This window comes from Pipistrellus kuhlii, unplaced genomic scaffold (assembly GCF_014108245.1).
Source record: "Pipistrellus kuhlii isolate mPipKuh1 unplaced genomic scaffold, mPipKuh1.p scaffold_m20_p_8, whole genome shotgun sequence".
In the NCBI taxonomy this organism is placed as follows: domain Eukaryota; kingdom Metazoa; phylum Chordata; class Mammalia; order Chiroptera; family Vespertilionidae; genus Pipistrellus; species Pipistrellus kuhlii.
In genome coordinates, this window is record NW_023425584.1 from 44,484,710 (window position 1) to 44,509,447 (window position 24,738).

The 24,738-nt window shown below is 41.4% G+C and overlaps 1 protein-coding gene across 1 annotated transcript in view; it reads right to left on the reverse strand.

Annotated features, from left to right (window-relative positions):
- Positions 1 to 624: 624 nt before the first annotated feature.
- Positions 625 to 24,738, reverse strand: part of RNF150 (ring finger protein 150) — a 156,531-nt gene continuing 132,417 nt past the window's right edge. Inside the window, exon 7 of the mRNA XM_036423736.2 lies at positions 625 to 1,626. Within this exon, the coding sequence (XP_036279629.1) occupies positions 1,508 to 1,626 (119 nt within the window). The 3' untranslated portion in view covers positions 625 to 1,507. The remainder of the gene's footprint in view (positions 1,627 to 24,738) is intronic.

Sequence of the window (24,738 nt, forward strand, 5' to 3'; positions counted from 1 at the left end):
TTAATGTGAGGAGAGGGAAAAGCCTCATCAATGCACAGAGAACTCAGGGAAGGCAGCTTCCTGTCCCTGTCAGCCTCCTACAGAGGTCAAGGTGACCATGGCTCACCACTTCAGTCATATGCGTGGGGAGAGTCTAAATGGATTACAAAATTGCCCACAGGAAAAAATAGCATATTTCTGTCACAGTTATTAAAAAAGATACAAACATAACAGTTTCAAAATGCAGATACCTCTTTTTCTTTCTCTGTCTCTCTCCGTCAGGAGAAACTTGACTTAGCCAACTCCCATGCTGAACTTTTTAGACCAGATGGTTCATTGACTTTTACCTTCCTCCTCGCTTGATGTCTGGACTGGGAAGCAACCTGTAAAGGATTCACTGACATCCCTCGAGGTCTGGGGAGGTGTAGCAGATGTGTTGGAATGAAGGTGAGACCCCCATGGTGGTGGACACCAGGCTCAAAGTGGACGCTCCTAAAGCCTTGTCTCCTGCAGAAGTCAGTGAGGTAACAAAGCCTGGCCTAGCCTAGAGGGCGGGGGGGGGGGGGGGGGGGGGGGGGGGAAGGGGGGAAGAGCCAGCACAACAGGCATTTCGCTTTCAGGAAGAATGGGCAGTACCTGGTTTTAAAACCAGGCCTGCAGTCCCAGCTATGAGTCCTACAGCCAATGAGAGGGACCTTAATGCCTGGAGGGGTCTTCTGAGCTCAGAGTTTCAGCCACGCACTGCACTGTAAGTAAGATCCAGACAAATTAAACTGCCTCCCTACAGCTTCCTTCTCATGTCCCACGGCCCTGCACAGAGCCTGGCAGTTGGGAGCCAGTGTGATGTCATTGAGAAGGATGAGCAGCAGCCTCAGCACACTCAGAGTTCAGTGTTGAGGTCTCTGGCAGCTGGGAGTATTAAGATCCATTGAAAAGAATTTAGATTCCTAACGAAAGCTGGCCTTCTTCTGTTTCAGGGTGCTGAGGCCCTTCCCAAAGCCATGCACACTCATGCTGAGAGGTCAAGGTCCTCCTGTCTCAGGTCTCAGAGACTGACAGGGACTGATCACAGCAGGGATGGGTGCTTCGAAACACAGCTCCATGTAAAAGCTGGAGTGGATCGAAGGAAAAACAAAGGAGTGGACCTACAGGAAACTATACACAGTCTTTAAAAAGAATCTGCCAAGGAAATCAAACAACAATTCCAAAACAAGAAAACAACACTGAGGAAAAACTGAAATGAACACTCAGAAGCTCCAAAATTATCCTTTCAGTCTGTGTTGGGGGCCTCTGTGTCTGCAAGGGCTTTGTACTTCCAAGCTGTCGAGGCTGTGGGCTGTTGTAGAGACGGAGAAACTGCATTTCGATCAACTGGACTTTGGATATTGCTTTTCATGACCATTCTTGAGCAGAGCGCCCTGCTGATGCTGAGGTGTTCTGGAGGTGTGTGTGCCTGGTCCAAGTCTCAGGCACACCTCCTCTCCCTTCCCCATGGGTCCTACCATCCCTTTCTTCTGTGTTCACCATCTCACGATTTCACCTCTTCGCAGTCCTGGTCAGTGGAAAGTTCTACATCAGATAGTCCAACCTCCATTGCCATAATCAGCGAGATATCAGAGTCACTGCTGACAGCTGGCTCCTGCTCACCTGGGAGGAGAGAGGAAAGTGCATGGTGAACGCTGAGTTATGGCTTCAAATGATGTCGGTTATTTAGTACAGTTGTCTTTAATAGCATTTCTTTGAAGGTCAAAAGAAGATATTAGAAAAGTTGACTATTTTGTGAAAAACATTAGAGTCACTTACACTATCACCCAAAATAAATTCTAAATGGGACAAAAAGTTAAATGTAACAAAAAAAACTAATAAAGCTAGAAAAAATATATCAAAGTAGGAAAATATCTATCTAAGAAGGGCAAGAAATTCTGTAAGAAAAAAACAACTGAGCAATTCACAGGAGAAAAGATTTATAAGTGCGCATAAAAATAAAAACACAAACACAAATCAAAAGGCCCATATTACACTGGAAAATTTGTAAAAATTTTATAAATGACTGTATTTTAAACATATGGAGAGCTTTTAAACCAATAAGAAAACTAACAGAATAATAGGAAAATGGACAGATTACTATGGTACAATTCACAGAGGAGTATAATAAAAATGACCAATAAATATAAGGTAAAAATGAGCTATTCTTTTTGTTTCCGAAATCTTTACTTTTTAATTTTTTTTTTTTGCACTGAATTTTCTTTTTTTTCTTTTTTCTTTTTTTAATATATTTTATTGATTTTGTACAGAGAGGAAGGGAGAGAGAGAGAGTTAGAAACATCGATGAGAGAGAGTCATCGATCAGCTGCCTCTTGCACACCCCCTGCTGGGGATGTGCCCGCAACCAAGGTACATGCCCTTGACCGGAATCGAACCCGGGACCTTTCAATCCCCAAGCCGACGCTCTATCCATTGAGCCAAACCGGTTTCGGCCGAAATCTTTACTTTTTAAAAAAGATAGCCTATAGTTAAGGGTACATGGAGGTAGGCACTGTGAAATATTCACCTAGTAACTTCATTTTCAGAATGTATTATAGAGAAAAAATCAGATGCAAAAACACTCATTTAATCATTATTTATAGCAGCAAAACATTCCATGTAACCAAGCCCAACAACAGGGAATATCTGAATGAACTATGTTACTTCTAAAGGGCATCTGGTTACAACCATTTAAGCGACATTTCCAGAGAAGTTATAGTTACATTAGAATATGCTCACAGTATACTGAGAAGTGAAGACAACGTATTCAAAGCTTTTTGTGCAGTGAGCTTGACATAAAAAGTTAATTAGAAGCAAGAAAAAAAAATGCTAATAAGTATTGTCTCAGGTTTTAAGACATAGTCATTGTCGTTCAATTTGTTTTTCCATTTTGCTCCCAAACATTCTGCAATTCACAAATCTCATTCACACACCCGAGGCATAATGAGTCCCCACTCTTAAGAATTGTGCTAGGTGCTAAGGACTGTAGGGGAGAGACAGTGAGATGATTCCTGTCCAGTAGGCAGGCCGACCAGTAGCTGCTAGTCAATTACAAGACAATGGGACAAGCACTGGGCTGGTGTGATAGCAGCAGGAAAGAGGGCTACATATCATTTGCTGAATCAAAGCAGGCTTCTGAGAGGGTGCAATGACTAAACTGAACTCTACAGGGTAAATCGTATTCTAGCCAGAAGCGTGAGAAGGAAGCATCGTTTAAGCACAGCAATAGCACATGAAGATGTCTGGAGGTGATAGGGAGCCCTCGGCTGGACATCAGATCGTATTTAAGTATGACTGGAATGCGGAGTCAAGCTAGGGAGTATGAGCAGGGGAATCAGGGGAGCTCAGCTGCAGAAAAGCCAGCTTTACAACTAAAGTCTTGTATGCTCAATTATCCTGCAAGATAAACATGCAATGAAAAGACCAAGCAAAATGTCTAAGTACTGAAGATGGCTGATGGTTATAAAACTTTTGCTCTGATAATCACGGATATAATTTATTTAATGTTGAAATACAGGTAAGAACTCATCACAGTGGTACTGTGACTTTCATATAAATCTAGGGGGGAAAGGCAGCACAGATAAAGCGCCCATTTAGAGTTCCATAGGGATAGCTCAATGCGCCTGCTCAGATAGCTTCTCACCTTCACTCCCAGCTCCTCAGCCACCAGCCTCAGCAGGTTTCTCGGATTCGTCCTCACCGAAGTGTTTTCTAAATTGGAATGTGTGAATTAAAAGCAAAAAGGGCCATGGGGACTGCAAAAACTATGGGCCATGGGACGCTGAAGTCATGATGCTATTTTGGAAAGGGACTCTCCTGCACAGCTCAAAGCAAAGGCGAATTCAAATCAATAAAAATAGAGATTTGCAAAGAAAGGGTTTGCTTTTCATGATGTGACATTGCATCAACCACATTATCTAATCATTTTTTATTTCAAAACATTAAATATTATCTGAAGACATTTGAAATTATTCTTTACTGTGCCCTATGCTTTCAACTGAATTTGGTCTGCTCCATCCTTTTTAAAAGCAGGTTTTTATCCTTTAATCAAGGCAGATGTTTTACTTTGAGACCATGATCATATAAAGGAAAATGCTGTCACTAAGACATTTAGAAGGTTCTCTCAGGTGAGTGTGAAGTAGCTGTGTTTACCTTCTTTCCTGCAAAGGCCAATGCAAAACTAATGTGGCAATAACAGTGGCCTTTACTGAATTCTCACAACAACCTTCTGATATAGGTATTATTAGTACTGCTTTACAGGTTAAAAAAAATCCTCTCAGTCTATTTTATACAATAGTACATTATCTTCTTGACACACTTCCTTCTCTTGGGTTTCATGCATTGTAGACTGTAGAGACACAGAGAGCATTTAAACAGGGAGTGATGTGATCCACCTCGTATTTTGAAAGATCTCTCTGGCAGTTAAGTGAAGAATAGACCGGTAGGACAAAGGACAGAGATAACCCAGGGGAAACTATTGTGGAAAACAGATGGAATGTAATGGCAGTTTGCTGTGGCAATAGGACTGGAGATAAGGGGACAAATTAAAAAAGGATTTGAGAAGAAGAATATACAGCAAAGTGGTGGACTGAACAAGGGCAGCAAAAGAGGAGAAATAATGACTCCCACATTTCCTAAGCAACATGGGTACTTTTTACTGAACTGGAGAAACTGGGAGCCAAACAGGTAGAGATAGAACAAGAGTTGAATATTGCACGTGCGATGCTTCAGGTGCCCATAAAAACAGCATTATTGTGGAGTTAATTGGCAGCTAGATGTAGAGTCTGGAGTGTAGAGGAGAGGCTGTGACTATCAGGAAATTTGGGAGGCTTCAGTGTAGAGAAGATATTGTAAACCATGGGAGCAGATGAGGTTTTCTAGGAAAAGACTGTAGAACGAAAAGACAACTCAGGGCTAGAGTTCCCAGGATCATCAAAACCTATGAGCAAAAACTCAAACTGGTGCCCCCAAGATAATCTGTTTGGCCCATACAGTACTTCTTTGAAAGTGTGAATTAGTTACCGGTATTTAAGTCAGGTTATTTCACATGCAAATTTATATTTGAATTTTATCTTCAAAAATAAATAAATAAATAAATAAAGTGCTAACAGGTGCTCAGTTCCCAGATGGAAATCACCGGGGTGAACTGGGTAAGGCTGTCCCCCTTAGCTCAAGGCAAAGAGGCACCAGGGCACCATGGTTGGCCAACAGTTTGCACACTGGGTCATGTTACTTGCTTGGCCTGTGTAGACATTTGAGTCTCAAATATCAGGGAGAAGGCAGAGCACAGCAGAGAAAAGTAAGTCAGCAAAGAGCCTGAAAATAGAGAACATTGTTTCACTGATTTCTTTTTTTATTTTAATATATATATATATATATATATATATATATATATATATATATATATATTGATTTTAGAGAGGAAGGAAGAGGGAGAAAGAGAAAGAAACATCAATGATGAGAGAGAATCATTGATTGGCTGCCTCATACATGCCCCACACTGGGGATTGAGCCCACAAGCTGGGCATTTGCCCTGACTAGGAATTGAATGGTGACATCCTGGTTCATAGGTCAATGCTCAACCACTGAGCATGCTGGTTGGGCCTTTCAAATATATTTTTGCTTCTTTATCTTCTATAGGTACCCACTCACCATTAACAGTCCATACCCAAGGAAATGAGATATCTCATTGGTTAGGGTGGATTTAAAGACTGATCCCAAGTCATCTAATTCTCAGCTTTAAACCTCTTTGTCACAGCATTAAAGAGAATCTGATTAGCTGGTAAGCAGAAAATACTGCTCTCAATGCTGCCTTGTAACCTACTTTGTTGACCCATAACTACTGTATACTTCATGTATTTCTACATTTAATTCTAAGTAAAAAATTTTTTAAAAAAAATATTTTATTGATTTTGTACAGAGAGGAAGGGAGAGAGATAGAGAGTTAGAAACATCAATGAGAGAGAGTCATCAATCAGTTGCCTCTTGCACACCCCCTACTGGGGATATGCCCGCAACCAAGGTACATGCCCTTGACTGGAATCGAACCCGGGTCCCTTCAGTCCCCAAGCCGACGCTCTATCCACTGAGCCAAACCAGTTTCGGCTAACTTCATAAATTATTATTATTTAATTTGTATTAGACTCACTGGGGTGACATTGGTTATAAAGTGATATTGGCTTCAGGTGTACAGTTCTAGCATACATCATCTGTATATTGTATTGTGTTCACCACCCCAAGACAAGTCTCCTTCCATCACCACTCATCCCCCCACATCCTCTTTATCTCTCTCATCCCCACTTAATTTCACAAATTATTAATACATTTGGTTTATCACTTTCCTCTTTAATAGAAAGAATGTTACCGAAGGAGTCAGAGGTCTCCCTTTGTGAAACAGGCACTGCAATCATAGTTCTGCTGTGGGTTGGATGTCACTGTCTGTAGCAGAGGGTCTGGTTGAAGTTTCTTCCAACCTGAGACGGTAGGACCCTGAGGTCTGTCCTGTCTAGGCTGGGGCACACCTGATCTGTCTTTATCACGTCTCTGGCTCAGGCCCATGCTAGGGTCCACATTCTCATTTTGGAATCCTGCCGCTGGTAAATGTTTGTAGCAGTGAAAATGAATTAAAGTTCCTCTCTGGCTTTGAGAGGCTCAAGTTTTGTATTCTATTAGCTAATAACAATATTAGTGCTTCTGGAGTACTTAGTACATGACAGGGACTATGCTAAATTCTTTAAATAGATTGTCTAATTTCATATCCACAATTAACCTATGACACAGGAAGAGTTATCATTTTCATATGTAGGTGATAAAATTAAAGCTTGAAAAGGTTAAAAATGCAGGGAAGTAGAAATCCCAGCCTTGTCTGATTCCAGAGTCCATGAACTTGGCCATATCGACAGTACAGAGTTGAAATTCTTAACAAAAGATTACTGGGCTTTCAGGGGAGTCCAGATACCTAGAATGACAATCACACTTTTATGGCTATATGCGTATAAGCATTTTTCTGGTGAGAGGGTTTCCTTTATCAAATTCTCACAGAAACCAGATAAGGCTAAGAAGCATTCACTAAGAGCTTTTGCATCCTGGGTGAACTGAAGAACACATTTTTGTCCCCAACAGAGTGGCTTGGCTTTTTTTATTAAAGCATATTTTGGTTCCATGTCACTGACTGTGTTCTAGTCACTTCACATTTAGTCGGTGCTTTCCTCCTTAATTGTTTCTTTATGATGGTTATGCAAAGTTAACGCAGAAAGTTATCCTTCCCAGAATGAGGTTTGACATTTACTCCGCTGCCTGTCTTATGAAAGAAGGCATAGAGCGGTAGCAGGCTGGAATAAGCCCTCCTCTGTTAGGAAGTAACAAACATTGCCCTCGGAATAGTGCTCTCTGTGTGGAGGGGAAATACTGGGTGATGAATATAATCCCCCAGGTGTCCTGATTCTCCAGCAGGTTTGGGGTCACTTGCTGGTCACTGCTCTGCATCACACAGAAGCCCATCTCCCCCCACCCCAATGCACTTAATAAGGTCCAAAGAAGAACAGCATCTTTCTGTCCACTGCTACCGATGCTGACCTTCTTGAAAAGGACATCATTTCCATTCCCCCTGGGTTACACAAGAACACCATTGGGGAGAAAGCTCAAGCAGAGGGGCTGACTGATACTGCTCTCTTTGCATCTCTTCTCAGAATTGCGGTTTCTTAGGGCTAGGGCACTACCTATTTATTATTCTCCATCATTATCTCAGTGGGAAAGTTCATTAGACGTCAAACACAGTGTTTTCTTTTCTTTCTTTTTTTCTTTTAATATATTTTATTGATTTTTTCACAGAGAGGAAGAAAGAGAGTTAGAAACATCGATGAGAGAGAAACATCAATCAGCTGCCTCCTGCACACCCAATACTGGGGATGTGCCTGCAACCAAGGTACATGCCCTTGACCGGAATCAAACCCAGGACCCTTCAGTCTGCAGGCCAACGCTCTATCCGCTGAGCCAAACCGGTTTCGGCCAAACGCAGTGTTTTCAATAAGGAAATGTATTCCTTCCAATTATTTTGTTAACAAAGAATTTCTGAGGAGTTAAACTTCCGATTCGGTTTAAATTTTCCCTCTTGTGAGTGGCTTCTGCAGTGAGAATGGCAGGGCTCTGGGTCACTTTCCTAGGGGTTGTGTGATAATGACAATGACCCTACGGGTCAGGCATTATGCTAAGTGATGGCATACATTATGTGGTTATCCTGACAATGACACTGTGAAGTAGGCATGTGATTCCCCCAATGACCACTCACTTCACATGTTACAGGGGAAGTCAACAAGTCCAAAGTCAAGTCCATAGCAAGGGGCAGAAACGGAATCCTCCCCATGAAAGCAAGTGCTGCTGACGGCTATGCTGTCTGGAGTGGCAGAGCTGTCAGATTTCTATTTGGCTGCCAAGCTGTTCCCACAGACAAGCCTTGGCCACCTCTGGGAACCAAGCGTTCCCAGCTGTGATGCAAATTCATCCATTTGGACAAGCTACTCCCGATATCATTAGGATTCACTGGTATTTTTGCCTTTTCAAATTCTTGCTCATAGTTATAAAAACAAACTTCATGAGCTCAAATCAGGAAAATTCTTCCTTACCTTCTAGTTAGGGAGGTCTAAAGCATTGTTTTTATGCTGACTTGGTAAAGGAGAATTCCCTGGAAGTTTGTATATTAAATTAGGTCACAACTGTCTGAATTCACTTGGCTTTTCTCTCTTCATCATTGTTTTCCTTTCTCTGTGACACTTTATCCAGCAAGATAAATGTTTTCTTCAATGGCTCAAACCTTACTGACTTCCTTAACAGTTCATTCACTGAGTAGTTCCTTACACAGAGAAGAAACACTGTGATATTTGCACTAGCTTTACATAGCTTGTGCAGCAAAAGGAACAAAATCTAATGGACATTTTTGCTGTCAGTAGCTTTTTTACAATCCCAATTAGAAAAATCTACAGACACCTTAAGCATTAAGCAGAGTATTGGGTGTATGGAAGGTTATTGTAAATGTGAATATGATTGAAATAAAATAAGAAAGAGTGAGAAAGAGGAAGCTGCCAGATGAAATTAGAGAGACAGGCAGAGATCATGCAGTCTCACTCACTTTTGCAGTTGTATAAAATTATTCAGAGACTTCATTTATTTATTCACTCATTGATTCAACAGGTATTTATTGATCACCTACTAGGTACATGACAGTGCTGATGAGCTTTGCAGGAGATAAAGATGACCTTAAAATAGGCTCTGCCTCTAAGTTGAACTTGATCTAGTAAAATATATTAGACTTGTAACTGCACATTTAATACAAAGTGATATGTGCTAAAAAACAGGAATAAATAAAATGGCAAGAAATAAGGGGTGGGGAAATTCCATCTCTGATTGGGAAGTCAAAAGGGTTCATAAAGTAGGTGACATGTAAACCTGTAGGGAGAAATCTGATTAGTATTGTTAAGTATAAAGATTCAGAGAAATCTTTATACATTCCTTTCAGAAGAACCAGAGCAAATGTCAGGCATGTAGATGGTTCGGTTTTGGTGTAGCTTAGGTTATGGAGAATGATAAGCTATGTGCCAGATGTATCTGGTAGGTACTCTGTCCTCTTCCTGTTTTATAGGAAGCTAGAAGGCTGGGAACTTCATTTCCCAGACTCCCTTGCCAGCTGGCTTTCTCCTAGGTCTTGCCAAGGAGATTGGAAGGCAGGAAGAAGAGGGAAGCTATTGTACTTCTGGGTCAAGCAGGTCACTGTGGGCTCCAGAAGTGCTTGCAATGCTTTCAACAGCATTGGAAGGAGGAAGATCCCAACTCCTCAATTTGCAGCAGTGCCAGTGGTTTCCCCAGCAGAAGCAAAAGCACTCCAACAGCAGAACCCTGGGTATATGCTCAGTTGCTCTGGGTAATGAATGCCCTCTAGCTTCTCTAGTCTTCTAAACTCTGCCTCCCTCCCTCCCTCCCTCTCTCTCTCTCTCCCTCCCTCCCTCTCTCCCTCCCTCCCTCCCTCCCTCCTTCCCTCCCTCCCTCCCTTCCTCCTTCCCTTCCCTCCCTTCCTATCTCTCTCTTTTCTTTCTCTCTCTCTTTTCTTTCTTTCTTTCTTTCTTTCTTTCTTTCTTTCTTTCTTTCTTTCTTTCTTTCTGTACATCAACTTTATCAAAGCATAATTTACCTATAATAAATTGCATCTATTTAAAGTGTATGATTTAATAAAAAAATATTTTAAAAATATTAAAAAATAAAATAAAATAAAAAATGCCATATCCTATGAGGGGGGAAAATAAATAAAGTGTATGATTTGATGAGCTTTGATGGATGAGTAGTAAATTCCCCTATTTATAAATATTTAGAGTGATTCCCATTTTCCCGGATGGTCTCATGGAATACAGGCAATAGGTTTGGAGAAAGAGGCTGTACTAAAACTGAAGAGGGATTTGAATGCAGGCCTGAAGTGTCCTGACTTTACCATACATGGATTATATTATGTTTGTGCATAAGAAGTACTTGCTTAGATAAACTGTTAAAAAAGAAACAATGTCAGTTTTCTTATCCATAAAATAGTGGTAATTATAATACATTGCTTCATTTCCTGGCACATGCTATGCCAGATAATGCTCACTTATTTTATATACAATATTTACTGAGGACTTTCCCATAAACCTCTTAGCTTCCTCCTTTGTCAATTAATGTGCTGGTAGACAAGAGGTGTCCTCTCTTTCCCTGGCCACTACCCCACTGTTTCCGTAATGTTCTATTTCTTCAGAGTTATTGGATGTAGTTGATGCATCAACATTTCATAAAGAGTTCATTTGCCATGTGACTGCCTCCTCCTTACTGCTTGTACAAATGCCACCCTGTTACAAGATAGTCCAGCATGAGTGCCAGAAGAAATTAGAGAACAGAGCTCTGATGGAAACAGGTCTAATTGAAAGGTCAAGCTGTAGGACATAGCACAGTGGGAAGCTTTTGCCTCTCCCCAGAAGGTGTTGGGGAGGGGAGAACAGGAATAGACTTACATATAAATTCTGAAAAGGAAAGAAGCATTTTAAATATAAGCTGCTAACATATCAGCCACAAGAAGAGCATCAGCAAATGATAAGCTAAATGAATAGCTCAATGCTAAACTGCAGATGGAACACTGCTATGAGAACGTTTGGGTCTCGATCGGCAGGCTTCATTTTATATCATCCTGCTATATGTCAATTGATTTAAGGTGTTTAATTAGTTGCCATTTATGACTGTCCTGACCATCAGTTTCCCCAGAAAGCATGAGAGAAACCTATTCATAAAGCATCAAAACTGAAAGTCATTCATTTGGAAGAACCCTTGGTTGCTGGCACCTCTGCCATAAAGGCTGCTTCATTTGCCTTTGGCAGGTTTGAGAACTGGTCACAGCCTGGTGTTTTGGGGGATGGTCAAAGAGGACAGGGCTCCAAGTTGGGGCACAAATATGCCTTGAAAAACTGATCAACTTGCTGAAACCTGTTTGGCTCAGTGGATAGAGTGTCAGCCTGCAGACTGAAAGGTTCTAGGCTCTATTCCGGTCAAGGGCATGTACCTTGGTTGCGGGCACATCCCCAGTAGGGGGTTTGCAGGAGGTAACTGATTGATGTTTCTCTCTCATCGATGTTTCTAAATCTCTATCCCTCTCAATTCTTCTCTGTAAAAAAATCAATAAAATATATATGAAAAAAAGAAAAGAAAAAAAGGAAGAACTGATCAACTCTCTCTTAGCTAAAGAAAAAAGGCCTGATGCTTTGACCCAGAGTATGGTATATGATATCACACCATATATTTCTGAAATTCCTATAAATGTGTTTACATGACTTCCGAAAAAGCTTAATGGTTTCTCTCTAAAGCTTATAACAGCAACAGTAGTGGTCCAGTCACCCATATCATAAAATCATAACTGCATCCATTCGTCTGGCTCCCAGGATACAATTTCTAGCTCTTTGTGTTTAGAACAAAACCAGAATTTGTAATCAATATTTGGGCATGCAATGGGAATTCTGTGCCATGAGTTTAGGGTATGAATAAAGTAGATACAAATGAGGTAAGCTGTTCAACAAGGCGAGGGCCCGTGAAAGGGCACAGGAAATATGGGGGACATTAAGCTCAGCCACACCTTTGCCTCCCATTCTGCCCTCAAAGATAGAAACCTCCGCTCTCCTGGTCTCTTGGGTCTTCTGTCACTTTGTTTCATAAGCAACTGGATAAAACTAGAAGAGTTTCCTTAATCCATCACTCACTTGGTCAACCAAATAAGCTAATGGCTATAAAGCATTGAGCCCAGTTTCCGGTTTAGAGCAACACTTACTAAAACAGCCTGTGATAGTGGTCATGATAAAGCTGCTCTCCTATTGGCGGTCACAGCTGGATGAACCCATTCCACCAATTTAATAAATGAGGAGGCAGATATGACAGTGTGTCTGGAAAAATATCCCATAAAGTATCGATTTCATTTCATATCTGGACAATGCCAAAATGTAAATAATTATTTTTTTTTAAAGTTCAACAAAATCTTCCCAACAGGTGGGGTCCAGGAGAGATAGCAGTGTCTCTCAAGGGCAAGGTTGGGGGAAGATGTGGGTTCAAAACCCTCAAGAGAAAGGGTAAGATTTTTATGTTTATCAGAAGAAAGTATGGCGTTTTTAAAAACGATTGAGAGTGTGTTCATAAAGGGGAAATAAGAGAGTTGAGGAGTTAGAAGACCTAATCTCACACTGACATGATAAGCATTGTTCAATTTCACTAGCAGGTGCTGTGGGTTCCTTATCTGCTCTCAGAGTATGGGGACTTATGCGTGGACTGTACCAACGCTCCATCCCCAATGCTTTACAAATAGAACCAATATCACCCTAATAAATTCAATAAAAAGGAAATGTAATGGTTATCACTGGAATGAATAAATGAATGGGAACATCTGAAGATATCGTGTTGATATTTTAAAGGCTAAATATTGAATATATTGACATCAATGCTGCATAGTGTACATTACACTAAGGCCAGCCTTTAGAACAGCCAAAGCAAAACTAGGTCTACACCGCACAGCAAGTAAACGGTCCCATTTATTTGCCTGGGCCAGCAATCTTATCCCTGCCTCCCAACCCCTCCACCTTAGTTGGGATCTTCTAAGATCCGATTATGATTATGGTTTCTTGTTGCTCTTTCATGGTTTCAGAGTTAGGCTCAGCTCCTCCCTGTGGGAAGCCTGTCTCTATGGCAACACAGGTGGGTGTGGCTGAGCCAACTGTTGTGCCAACAGCTTGTTAAACATAAACAAGGAGTGGTGAGAACTGAAAAGGTACCCTTTATAGTTGGACCATTGTGACTGGGTGAGCATATCAATGATAAACACAGAATTAGGAAAAGGACTTAAAAACCCAGCAATTTCCCAATAGTAACAATAGAAATCTAAGACAGATGCATTTCATCCTAATAGCCTTGAGTCTGTGTTCAAAAGGCCAAATTCCCTGAACAAATCCCAGTGGGAGTTTCTGGAATTTAAGGAGGGGCATTAAGGTCTTACTATTTCCTGCATCAGCCCCAGAGTGACCATTTCTCTCTCTCCCTCTCTCTCTCTCTCTCTCTCTCTCTCTCTCTCTCTCTCTCTCTCTCTCTCTCTCCTCTCTGATAAACTAATACAAACTCCACAAATCCCTTATGTGCACAGTAACTTTAGAAGATATGGCAAATGAGACCTATTAAAAAAAAATAGCACTTGGCAAAATCACTTCTACTTTGCACACATCTGTTAGAATCTAACTTTCTTCAAAGAGAGTTTCATCCTACCTCAGTAAAGGCATTAATAAATATTAGACTACATCCCTGGTATTATTGGTAAAATGGTTTTAATTAATGAAACAGACTTTTAGATTAATTTCTGTGGAGGTCTTACAGATATTTTCAGAGTACTTCACAATGTCTTTTTTCTCTAGTTACAGTATACTTTTTAAAAAAATATATATTTTATTGATTTTTACAGAGAAGAAGGGAGAGAGATAGAGAACTAGAAATGTCAATGAGAGAGAAACATCAACCAGCTGCCCCTTGCACACCCCCTACTGGGGATGTGCCCACAACCAAAGTACATGCCCCTGACTGGACTCGAACCAGGGACCTTTCAGTCCGCAGGCCGATACTCTACCACTGAGCCAAACAGGTTTTGGCAGTATACTTTTTTTTTTTTTTTAAAGCAACAACACAGGGAACTTTTGTATAAATAAGAGGTGCTGGGGACAGGAAGGGCCTCGAGGAGTTTCCATAACTTAACACTTTTTAAAAGCACCAACACCAGCAGGGAAAATGGGGTTTGGGGTCAGGAGGGGCACACTGCCGAACTTCCCCCTCCCCCGCCCCATGACCAGTCATAAGCTGAAGACAGGGATGAGGCTAACACTAGTTCCGGAATTCGTACCATGGTTTGTGAGCTTTGCACAACATAAAGTCATTTCAACATATGGCCCATGCAGAGTCTGGATTTTTATTGTTTTTAAGGACCACACTGCTGCTACTTGAAATGATCACTAATGTTGACGATGAACCACTCCTCCTCCTCCTCCCTCCCCCCTCAGCCCTTAACTCCTTAGTTGGCCTAAATATTTGTCCAGGACAGAGTTCCTGCCTCACCATAGCCCTCTATGGCAGCATGCTGCATTGATGATTTTGCTAATATTTCTCAGTAGCCCACAACCTAGGAACCTTTGGAACCTTCATTGTTGAAGACTCTGCAGCCAACAAGCATAGCCCGAGTCCCAATAGAATATGATAGTCCCGCAGGACAGGTCTTGCCATGTAGTCTTCAATGTTTATTTCTTTCCCTCTTGCAAATATTTTTATCTTACTTTGCCACAGAACAACAGCTCCCCACACTATTTCTAAAGTCCCCTGCAAAGTGGGATGCTTTGTCAAAGATGATAAATACGGTGCAGAATGGTTCAAATCCATAAAAGCTCAAATCACACATAACGTGCTGCTCATCTGGTGTGCAGCTGAGTCTCCATGGTTACCAAGGGATCATCCTCAATTCCCGGAAACCCCCAGGGAGAGCAGACACCTTCACCCCGGGGGTCTGCAAGCCTGGCAAAAAGCAGCCAGCGTCCTGAGAACATTACATTTGTAAAGCCTGTTTGTGAACCCAGTAAATCCCAGGCGGCCTTCCTTTCCTCCACTCCCCCAAGAGCAAGTCTCCTGGGCAGGGAGGGGCAGGGGCAGGGGCAGGGGCAGGGGCAGGGGCCGGGGGTGCGGACAGCATGAGAGCTGGGTGAGATTTCTGAGGCTATTTGAGGATTTTTTTTTCTTTAAAACCTTGTAATTCCAGCCACATGGGTGTGTATATTTTTCCATTTTATGGATGCATTTTTAGACCCAGGGTTTCTCTAAGAGAGGATGCATATGTAGGCACAAGGGAAGCCGGGAAGATGAAGACGAGGATATCATAGCGTAGACATGAATCAAAGTAAAGGCAAATTCCCAGCAATATGCCTGGGAGCAGAAAACATCTGACTCTACCAGTGTTTCCCAAAGTGTGGTACGCATACCCCCAGGGGTACGGGAAGAGTTTGGTGGGGGTACATGTTGCACCGGAGTTTGGTGGGGATATGCACTGCACCGTGCTTAGCTGTGCCTAATTCTACGTTCTCATGAGTACGAGGGGTACTAAGCGTTACAAAAATTATAGAAGGGGTACACATATGTCAAAAGTTTGGAAAACACTGCATGAGCGATGTATCTTATGAGTTAAGTCATGGTCCTGTGTTCCATAACTGCAATTATTCTTCAAGATAGAAAAGTAGTAACAAAGACAGACTTTCTATCATTATTACCACCTTCCAAGTATTAAGCTCTCCAAATATATTATCTACCCTGGACCTTGGTGGAAGATAAAATGCTGCTCACCTGTGCCCAACTAATTAATTAGTATATTTTAGCTGCCATGAGCCCTAAGGTACTAACCTTGTTGCCTTATCTTTTTTCTGCTCAGGAGTTAATTTTATGATACTAAAGGCCTTTTTCCTTAGTAAAATTATATATCTGAAAAAACCAATTGCAATTCTTTCCAAATGGATCTTCTGCTCTCCTGGATCAAGGACTTAACTCTAGTATTTCAGCTGGTTGAAGTATTTTCTCCGGAGAAAGCACCTCCCTTTACCAGTAGGCAATGCTGGAGTCAATGCTTTGCTCAAACTCAGTGAGTGCCTGAACCACAGGTCTGGTCCACAGCGTTTCATGTGCCCTTCTGCCCTCTACAGCAATGTTGGCTGCCAGGATTCAACCTCCATGAAGATCACAAACAAGGCAGGACTGAATAAAAATGTATTTGTATTTATATATTAGAGGCCTGATGCACGAAATTCATGAAAGTGTAGGTCTTCCTTCCTCTGGCTGCTGGCACTGGCTTCCCTCTGGCACCCAGAACCCAGGCTTCCCTCAAAGCCCCAGCTTTGTCTGGAAGGTTGTCTGGAAAGACATACAGTCTAATTAGCATATTATGTTTACACACACACACACACACACACACACACACATTGATTTCAGAGAGGAAGGGAGAGGGAGATGGAAACATCAATGATGAGATAGAATCATTGATTGGCTGCCTCCTGCACGCCCCCTACTGGGGATTGAGCCCATAACCCGGGAATGTGCCCTTGATCAGAATCAAACAGGAGACCTTTCAGTCTGCAGGCCAAAGCTCTATCCACTGACGCAAACCGGCTAGGGCTATACTTGTATTTTCTATGGTTTTTTGTCTAGGACTGGGGTCCTCCCCACAGGGACCAGTGGTTGTCCATATTGCATGCGTGGATAGACCCCACAAAAGGGTTCAGCTGGGAATTTCCTAAAACTGTGACAACAAGAATTAGGTGAAGTTGGTTGGGTTGAAGAGAATGTTCCAATTCCAATGCCCTTGAATAGAAAAAGCAAAAGACAGACAGAGTGTACATGGACCATAGTGGTAAGACCGCACTTAGGATGCGTGTGTCCCGGGTGTGTCCTCTTTGGGTAGGCTTTCTGGGCCAATGGCATGCGGTTTCTAAGTTTGGCTTTAGAAAGACCGTGGCGGGAGCTCACCTCTGAAAACTGAGATTTAGCAATCTGGGTGAGGCCAGGGTTCTACACTATAATTCCAGCCCAGGTAGGTGTTCAGGCCACACCTGAGAAGCTCCACTGTGTTGAAATGAACATGGACTTTGGAGAGGGACCAGAGTTCTCCTCCCTGCCTGCCAGATACTCAAGGTGTGACTTTTGATGAGTTTCCTGGACTATTCTCCACTTCAAATCTTTGTATGTAAAATAGTGATAATGACTGCAAAAGTGAAATAAAACACAGAAAACAATCTCTCTGCAAGATCCTTGGCACAAGGTATATGCTTAAAAATGTCTGAATTCCTTCTACCTTTTTCCTCTGCAGATAAGTAGGTCTGAACGCTTATTATGGGCCAGGCACTTTTCTAAGGAGTTTGTATTACATTTAAACACCTGAGGAAATTACTTCCATTTTACAGATGAGGAAATGGAAGCTCAGAGAGGTTTAGCAATTTGCCCAGGGTTACACTGGCAGCAGGTGGCAGGGCTGGGCCTAGACTTAGCTCTCTGCCAACAACTTAAATTATTTTCAGGGGTGTTAATTAGAAAAGGATTTCGATACCTCTCTCTGCTGTCCAATAAAGTCCCAGTGCCCTTGCCATTTGGTCATGTCCTCTGATGCCTCATCAACTGAAGTTGTCCTCCACTGTGGCTACAGACACGTACTTTGACCAGAGAGTGTGTGAGTCTATTGTAGGGCATAGGTGCTACCATGTTTCCCGGAAAATAAGACATCCTCCGAAAATAAGACCTACTTACAGGTTTCCTTCTGAGTGAAATATAAGGCATACCTTTGAAAATAAGGCCCCCTCTAGGCTAAACATGAGAAATTTGGTCCACTGATTCTGAAAGAAATAGAGTCACAAGAAATTCACCAGGAAATTCAGGAATTGGATTATGATGATGTTTTAGAAGATGATGACATGATTGTCATTGAATAAATGAGTAAATTCTTGATACTATAGAATTCAGTTTGTCTGGTTTGTGTTGACAACTACCGTACTACCGTACCATATACAGATAATAAATTTCCTTTATTTTCATTTTACAATAAATGTGTACCATATTCTTCTTCATGGAAAAATAAGACATCCCCTGAAAATAAGACCTAGCACACCTTTGGGGGCAAAAATTAATATAAAACACTGTCTCATTTTCGGGGAAGCAGGGTAGGAATACATTGAACCTGACAAGATTGTCCTGCTTTTGGCGGGACAATCCTGAATTTTAACAATTTTTCCTGCGTCCCTTTAAAAAAGTCCCGATTTTTGGAAAGAATCTTTCCAATCTGTCCAATCTTTCTAAAAATCGGGACCTTTTTAAAATGCCGTGGGATGAGGGGAAAAATTGTTAAAAATTGAGACTGTTCCACCAAAAGTGGGACAATCTGGTCACCTTATTGAAGGGCTGGCTTACCTGTAGGGGCATATTTACTCTTTCCAGATATTAGACAGCCTTTAAGTCCATTAATAAAATAGAATAATCTATAGGTTTATTTTGGGAGTTGTCCCCTCTCCAATGAGCTCAGTTGGAACTACAGTTCCATTTGCAGGACTAATTGAGTCATGATCAGAAACGTCAAGTCTTCCTGCTGAGACATGTTAAAGCCTTGACCCCGAGATGGTGGTGCTGAGTCATGTGTCTGTGTGCAGGCGTGCATGTAGACCACACACGTGCAGGTGTGTATATAAAAGTACTGTCTGAAGCATGGACACATGCTTCAATTGGTTTGCAGACAGGAGTGTATATACATGCTTGTGTATGTAACTATGTGAATGTATGTCCTCGACACACACATGTGCACCCACATACATGCTTTACCATAGGCATTTATGTGTGTTTGTGTGTGCCCATGCACACACGTGTGTTTATCCCATTGCATGAATTTTCCCTAACTTCATAATAGGGAAGACATGCCTTCTAACCCATTGTGTTTCTGCTCAAACATTGCTTTCCAATTTTCTAATTAGCTCCATATTTAAGTAACAGTTGCAGTGTTATTATAATGTGTTTTTTTTTAAAAAAATTATTTCTACTGTTTTTGTTGCATAGAGGGAGTTTAAGTGCTGCCAATGCTTTCTGATTAAGGCATGAGTTTTTATATAAATGAATGATTTGTTTGACAAAAGAATTTCGATGGAGCTTAAGTCTATAAATCTACTAATTGTTCCTCCCTGCTGTGATCATTAGTTACCAGTGAGCTAATTAACTGTGTATGCTGTTGCTTATTAAGCACACATACAGTGTGCTACATGATTTTACTAATATGTCTTATTTTAATGAGACCTAGTAGGACAATTTACAACAGTGATTGTCTCTTGGACATCTGTGCATATGAAAGCAGTACTGTTGCCCTGAAACTATCCCTCAATTTCGGGTTGCAAAGCTGTGGGAAATGGCAGAGGACACCTTGTCTCCAGGGTGCTGTCTGACTCAGGTGCAGCCAATTGTTATCATAAGAGAATGAGGCCCATGATGCTGCTGTGCACAGGTGTGCATGCATGTGTGAGGAGCCTGGCTTGCTTCTCACCGGTGTCCTGGTGTGTGCTCCCCAGGAAGTCTCCAAGGTGAGGAGGAGGGACAGTCTACCTCTCACCCTGGCAGCCTCAGACTTATCCAGACCAAGTTCAGTGTGACCTAACTCATCATCACCACAGCTGTGTCCTGGATGGAGCTGGGAGGGGAGTTAGGCTGGATCACTTAACCACAATCTATTTCATTTTCTCCAGAAATTTCCCTGCATTTTTTTTGTTAAAGAGGAGAAGGAAGTGCAGTGAAGACCACCCTATAAGAAGCTGTTGAGTTAGATACCTCGCATTTTAAAATGTTTCCTTGTTGATTTTCTATGTGGGGGTATGGGACTCTATTGCTGCAAGCTTGAACGTTTATATCAATGAGTACTTACAAAACTGTCCCCTAAGGCTACACTTATAAACACATAAAGAACATCAAGACTTAGACAATCTGAAATTATTAGTTTCTCAACAGATCATTTGTCTGTGATCTGCATGCTCAAAACTCTAAGATTATAAGTAGGGTGGCTGCCTTTAGAATACAGCCAATAGAGAGCCATGTGGGGGAAGACATAATTATGACTTTCTAGGAATTCACACTAATGAGCTGTTGACTGATGGGCTGCCTCATGATGATGCTCACAGGTTTCTCTGTAAATGATGTTGTAAGGACGTCATCACTTTATATGAGATCATGGTAATACCGTGTTTCCCTGAAAATAAGACATCCCCTGAAAATAAGACCTAGCACAACTTTGGGAGAAAAAATTAATATAAGACACTGTCTTATTTTTGGGGAAACGGTAAAAGACTACAGCTCAAACGATCAATCAATGAAAAAGATAAATAATGACAAGCAGGCATGCAGTTCTGGCTCAGGACATAAAGCAATTGTGATAATCGAAGTCAAGCAAGGTAATGACATTTTTCATCCACACAGACAAATGGTTGAAGATACAACTTAGAGTTCCCAGGCTTTGGAATCCATGTGGGAAAGGTGCTGTGGAGATACTTTTCTATAAAGACAGTTCGGTTGCACTGATGGGTACTTGGGATGCGTCTGTTCATAAGGGGGAGAGATGTGCACAGTGGGACCAGGGGTACATTTATGATTTATTGAGTGTGAGGCACTGAGCCAGCAGCTGTATCAACATTGATACATTTCAACTGTGAGGAGAATTTTAAAAACGAGGAGATTGAGGCCAAGGGAGGTTAAGTGAGTTGGTTACTAATTCAGTGGCCAGCCAGGATTTGAGCCCAGATCCATTCAATGTCCAAGTCACCTGGCTTTCCCAAGGCCATATTATCTCTTAGTAGGGTCATTTTGATTCAATATGGGTTAATGTTACAAATAGCACCAACGGTATAAAACGAAAATGAAGAGCTTCATTTAAGCTGCACTGGTTTCTGGGCACTTGGTTTTGTGATATTTTCAGGGCATTTGCAGAAATTGATGCACAGTCAGGTGTGAGAGCCTTTCTCCACCACATTTCGCTTTGTTACTATTTCTGCCACTTCATCTTTCTCTACGGCTTTTAATTCCCTGTTTGTACTGTGTAGTCTAATATCAATGGTGATAAATAATAAATCATCAATCCATTCCTACAAGGCATTAGTCTCCCACCCTCCTCATGATGGGGGAACAGTTAAGCATCTGTGTTCCTGTCCCATGGGGGTAGGGAGGGTCACAGTGTCATCCCATAGGAACTGGCTCTAGGGAGGCTTGTCTGCTGGGACCTTGGAAGAATTTATATATATGCATATATGTATAGGTATTTTATTTTCATTAGCACACAAAATGAAAACATATATTGCAATATATTATTTCTCCACTTCTGATTATCGCTATTGTTAGTTTCCTTTAAAATTCAACATATTAATTCATTAATTAATTCATTCAGCTATTTGTTGAGTCTAACTGGATGCCATAAACTAGCACAGTTTCTGGCATCCAGTTAGAGTAGGGGTGTCGAACTCAATCAGAGAAGGGGCCAAAATCTAAAATCCAGCCTAAATCGCGGGCCGAATGGTTTACTGAACAGTCATAAACTGACAATGTTAACCAGAAATGTGAATTTAAAATGAGTGGAACAATCTTTTCCTTAACAGTGCTGTTAACCAACTCACATGCTATCAAGGATTTGGCCCGCGGGCCTTGTGTTTGACACATGTGAGTTAGAGCATGAAGGTGAAAAGCCAGGGTCCAAATTCTATGAAGACCTATATGTTTTGTGGGGTGACACATGCTTTCTCAAGGAATAATGACAGAGCTAACTATCTGAAAGGAGATAATTGTAGGATGACAAGCAGTAGCAGAGAAGATGTCTCAGAGAATACAGCAGAAGGGTATGTACAGCTTGTGGGTGGAGGGAAATGTGTCAGGGATAGTGAATCTGGAACCAGTGGCTTAGATGTGTGATGTGGCAGGTGGAAGTGGGGGAAAGACAGAGAGAGATGCAGAGGCCAAATGCTTACCGATTTGTTTCCATTAGCCAGCTTGAGACAGGTGATAAAAATGTTTTGAGAAAAACAGTGAACTAAGATCAGATTTCTACAGATGATTATTGAGGAAACAGGATCAAGACAGACTGGGAATGGCAAGACTAGAAACAGGGGAGTGAAATGGCAGTCATGGCTAAAATCCAGGTAAGAGATGATAAGGTCTTGAAGGGTGGCAGTGGCAGAGGAAAATGGCACACGAAGAGAGGTTTAAAGAAGAATGAACATGGTGAGGGGATTGTTTTACTATGCAGAGCAAAAGAGTAGAAAAAATATAGGGTAACTGGATGTTATTGGCTTGAGCACTAGGAAGTAATTTCATTGTAAAAACTGAAGTCACTAACTTATAAAATAAATCTATACACCAGTGCATTGCAAATATAACTTAAATGTAGCATGCAATAAGGGAACACTCTTAAAAGTTTGATACCATACACAGTTTCTGAAGCCAAGTATGCCATACAAGGCCATAATTTTTACTATAAGACAAAGCACATATTGAGGGTGGGGTGTGAGATGCTAATACAAAATGTGTGTTGAATTATTGAATTAATTCTTCAATGGCAAGTCAACTGACTCTGTTTTTCCTTTTTTTAAAAAAATTTATTTTAAAAATCAGATTAATTATAAAAATTCATTTCACACCACAAGCATAATTTAACAAAGCAAATAGTATTTTATCTTTGAATTTTCACTCTTCTATATGCTTTAATTGCCAAGACCTCTTCCTCATTCTCTGAAAATTCCTATCATATGTTTCTTTCCCATGGATGACAAGTGAGGGCACTATTACCTCATATCTCTAAGGATACACGTGATGGTTTATAGAATTCTGTGCTGAGTTATTTTGGTTTCCTTGAAATTTATTTTTATTCATTATGTTCTCTCTTTTAGATTTAGTGTGTGTATTTTTTTCCAACTCTCTAGCCATGCTTGCTTTCCATTCCTATTTACAAATGAGGCACTGTGATTAAGTGGATATGGGTGGGGCTTGCCAACTGGGGAAGGGACCTCAATATGGGCCTAAGGCAACTAACAGAATGCTCAGGATGGCGAGGGAACTTGGGGGGCCTAAATGCTATACAAAGTCTTTCAAATGGCCTTCTTTTGAGCAACACTCATTATTATTTTTTTTAATTAAAAATACATTTTATTGATTTTTTACAGAGAGGAAGAGAGGGGGATACAGAGAGAATCATGAATCAGCTGCCTCTTACACATCCCCTACTGGGGATGTGCCTGCACCCAAGGTACATGCCCTTAACCAGAATAGAACCCGGGACCCTTCAGTCCGCAGGCTGACGCTCTATCCACTGAGCCAAACCGGTTTTGGCTGAGCAACACTCATTATTGCAGCCTTCCTGGGGACTTGATGCTCTGAGGGTAAAACCACCTGCTTCTTATTGTTTTTTTCCTTTAGGAGGCTCTTAGATTCAGCTTTCCCTATTTCATGAAGAGAATTTCCACTCACTTGTCATTCAAAATGTGTTGACATATTGTATATTGTAATCTTTTCTCTTTTTTAGTGTCCTTGCAGGTTTATACCTTTTACAAGGTTGGCAGGACTTGCTTAGATAGCAGAAATAGGCATGTGGGTTCAATTTGCTTTGTGTTGCCAAAAATCTTCAGTTGATTCTAGATTAGGGGTGTCGAACTCAATCAGAGAAGGGGCCAAAATCTAAAATCCAGCCTAAATCTCGGGCCGAATGGTTTACTGAACAGTCATAAACTGTCATTGTGATGGAAACGCAGCGGAGTGCAGTGATGACAGCGCGGTGCGGGCCACATTGCAAGGCCTGGCGGGACGGATTTGGCCCGCGGGCCTTGTGTTTGACACATGTGTTCTAGATGGTTACTTTACCAAGACAACCAATCTCTCTCTCTTTTTAAAAAAAATATATTTTATTGATTTTTTACAGAGAGGAAAGGAGAGAGATAGTTACAAACATCAATGAGAGAGAATCATCGATCAGCTGCCTCTTGCACACCCCCTACTGGGGATGTGCCCCCAACCAAGGTACACGCCCTTGACCGGAATCGAACCTTGGATCTTTCAGTCTGCAGGCCAATGCTCTATCCAGAGCCAAACCGGTTTCAGCAAGACAACCAATCTTGATGCCTTTGAGTCTTATATCACCTCATAGGGGCATCTTTTAATTCCATTTTTAACTCTGTACTCTTAGTCTGGAATAAGTGAGCTTCTCAGGCATTTCTCTGCAGGGGCCATGTTTAACGATGTGGTCCAGTATTGGAGAGACAGTTGAGCCAGGGCAGAAACTGGATGTACCTCATCTGCTTTGGTTTTTCCTTTGGGGATAAATATTACTGTACAAGAATGCTATGCAGGCAGAACAAGATACTGTGGGTGAATTATTCTTTGAGATCTTAGGAAGAACAATCAATCGATGGATTAAAGATATATTTTTCTGCTAGTAAAAGTGACTCAAGTGAAGAAATGAAAGTACAGACAGAGTAGTCAATTTGTCCAAGGGCCCACAGGTAATTGGAGGCCAAATCAGGACTGAGGACCAAACTTCCTGCCTCTGGCTAGTGGTGTTTCCATGATATCATCTTATCTCAAGTAGCCCCAGTAGTTATACACCCCCATCCTCTGGGACATTGAATTTCA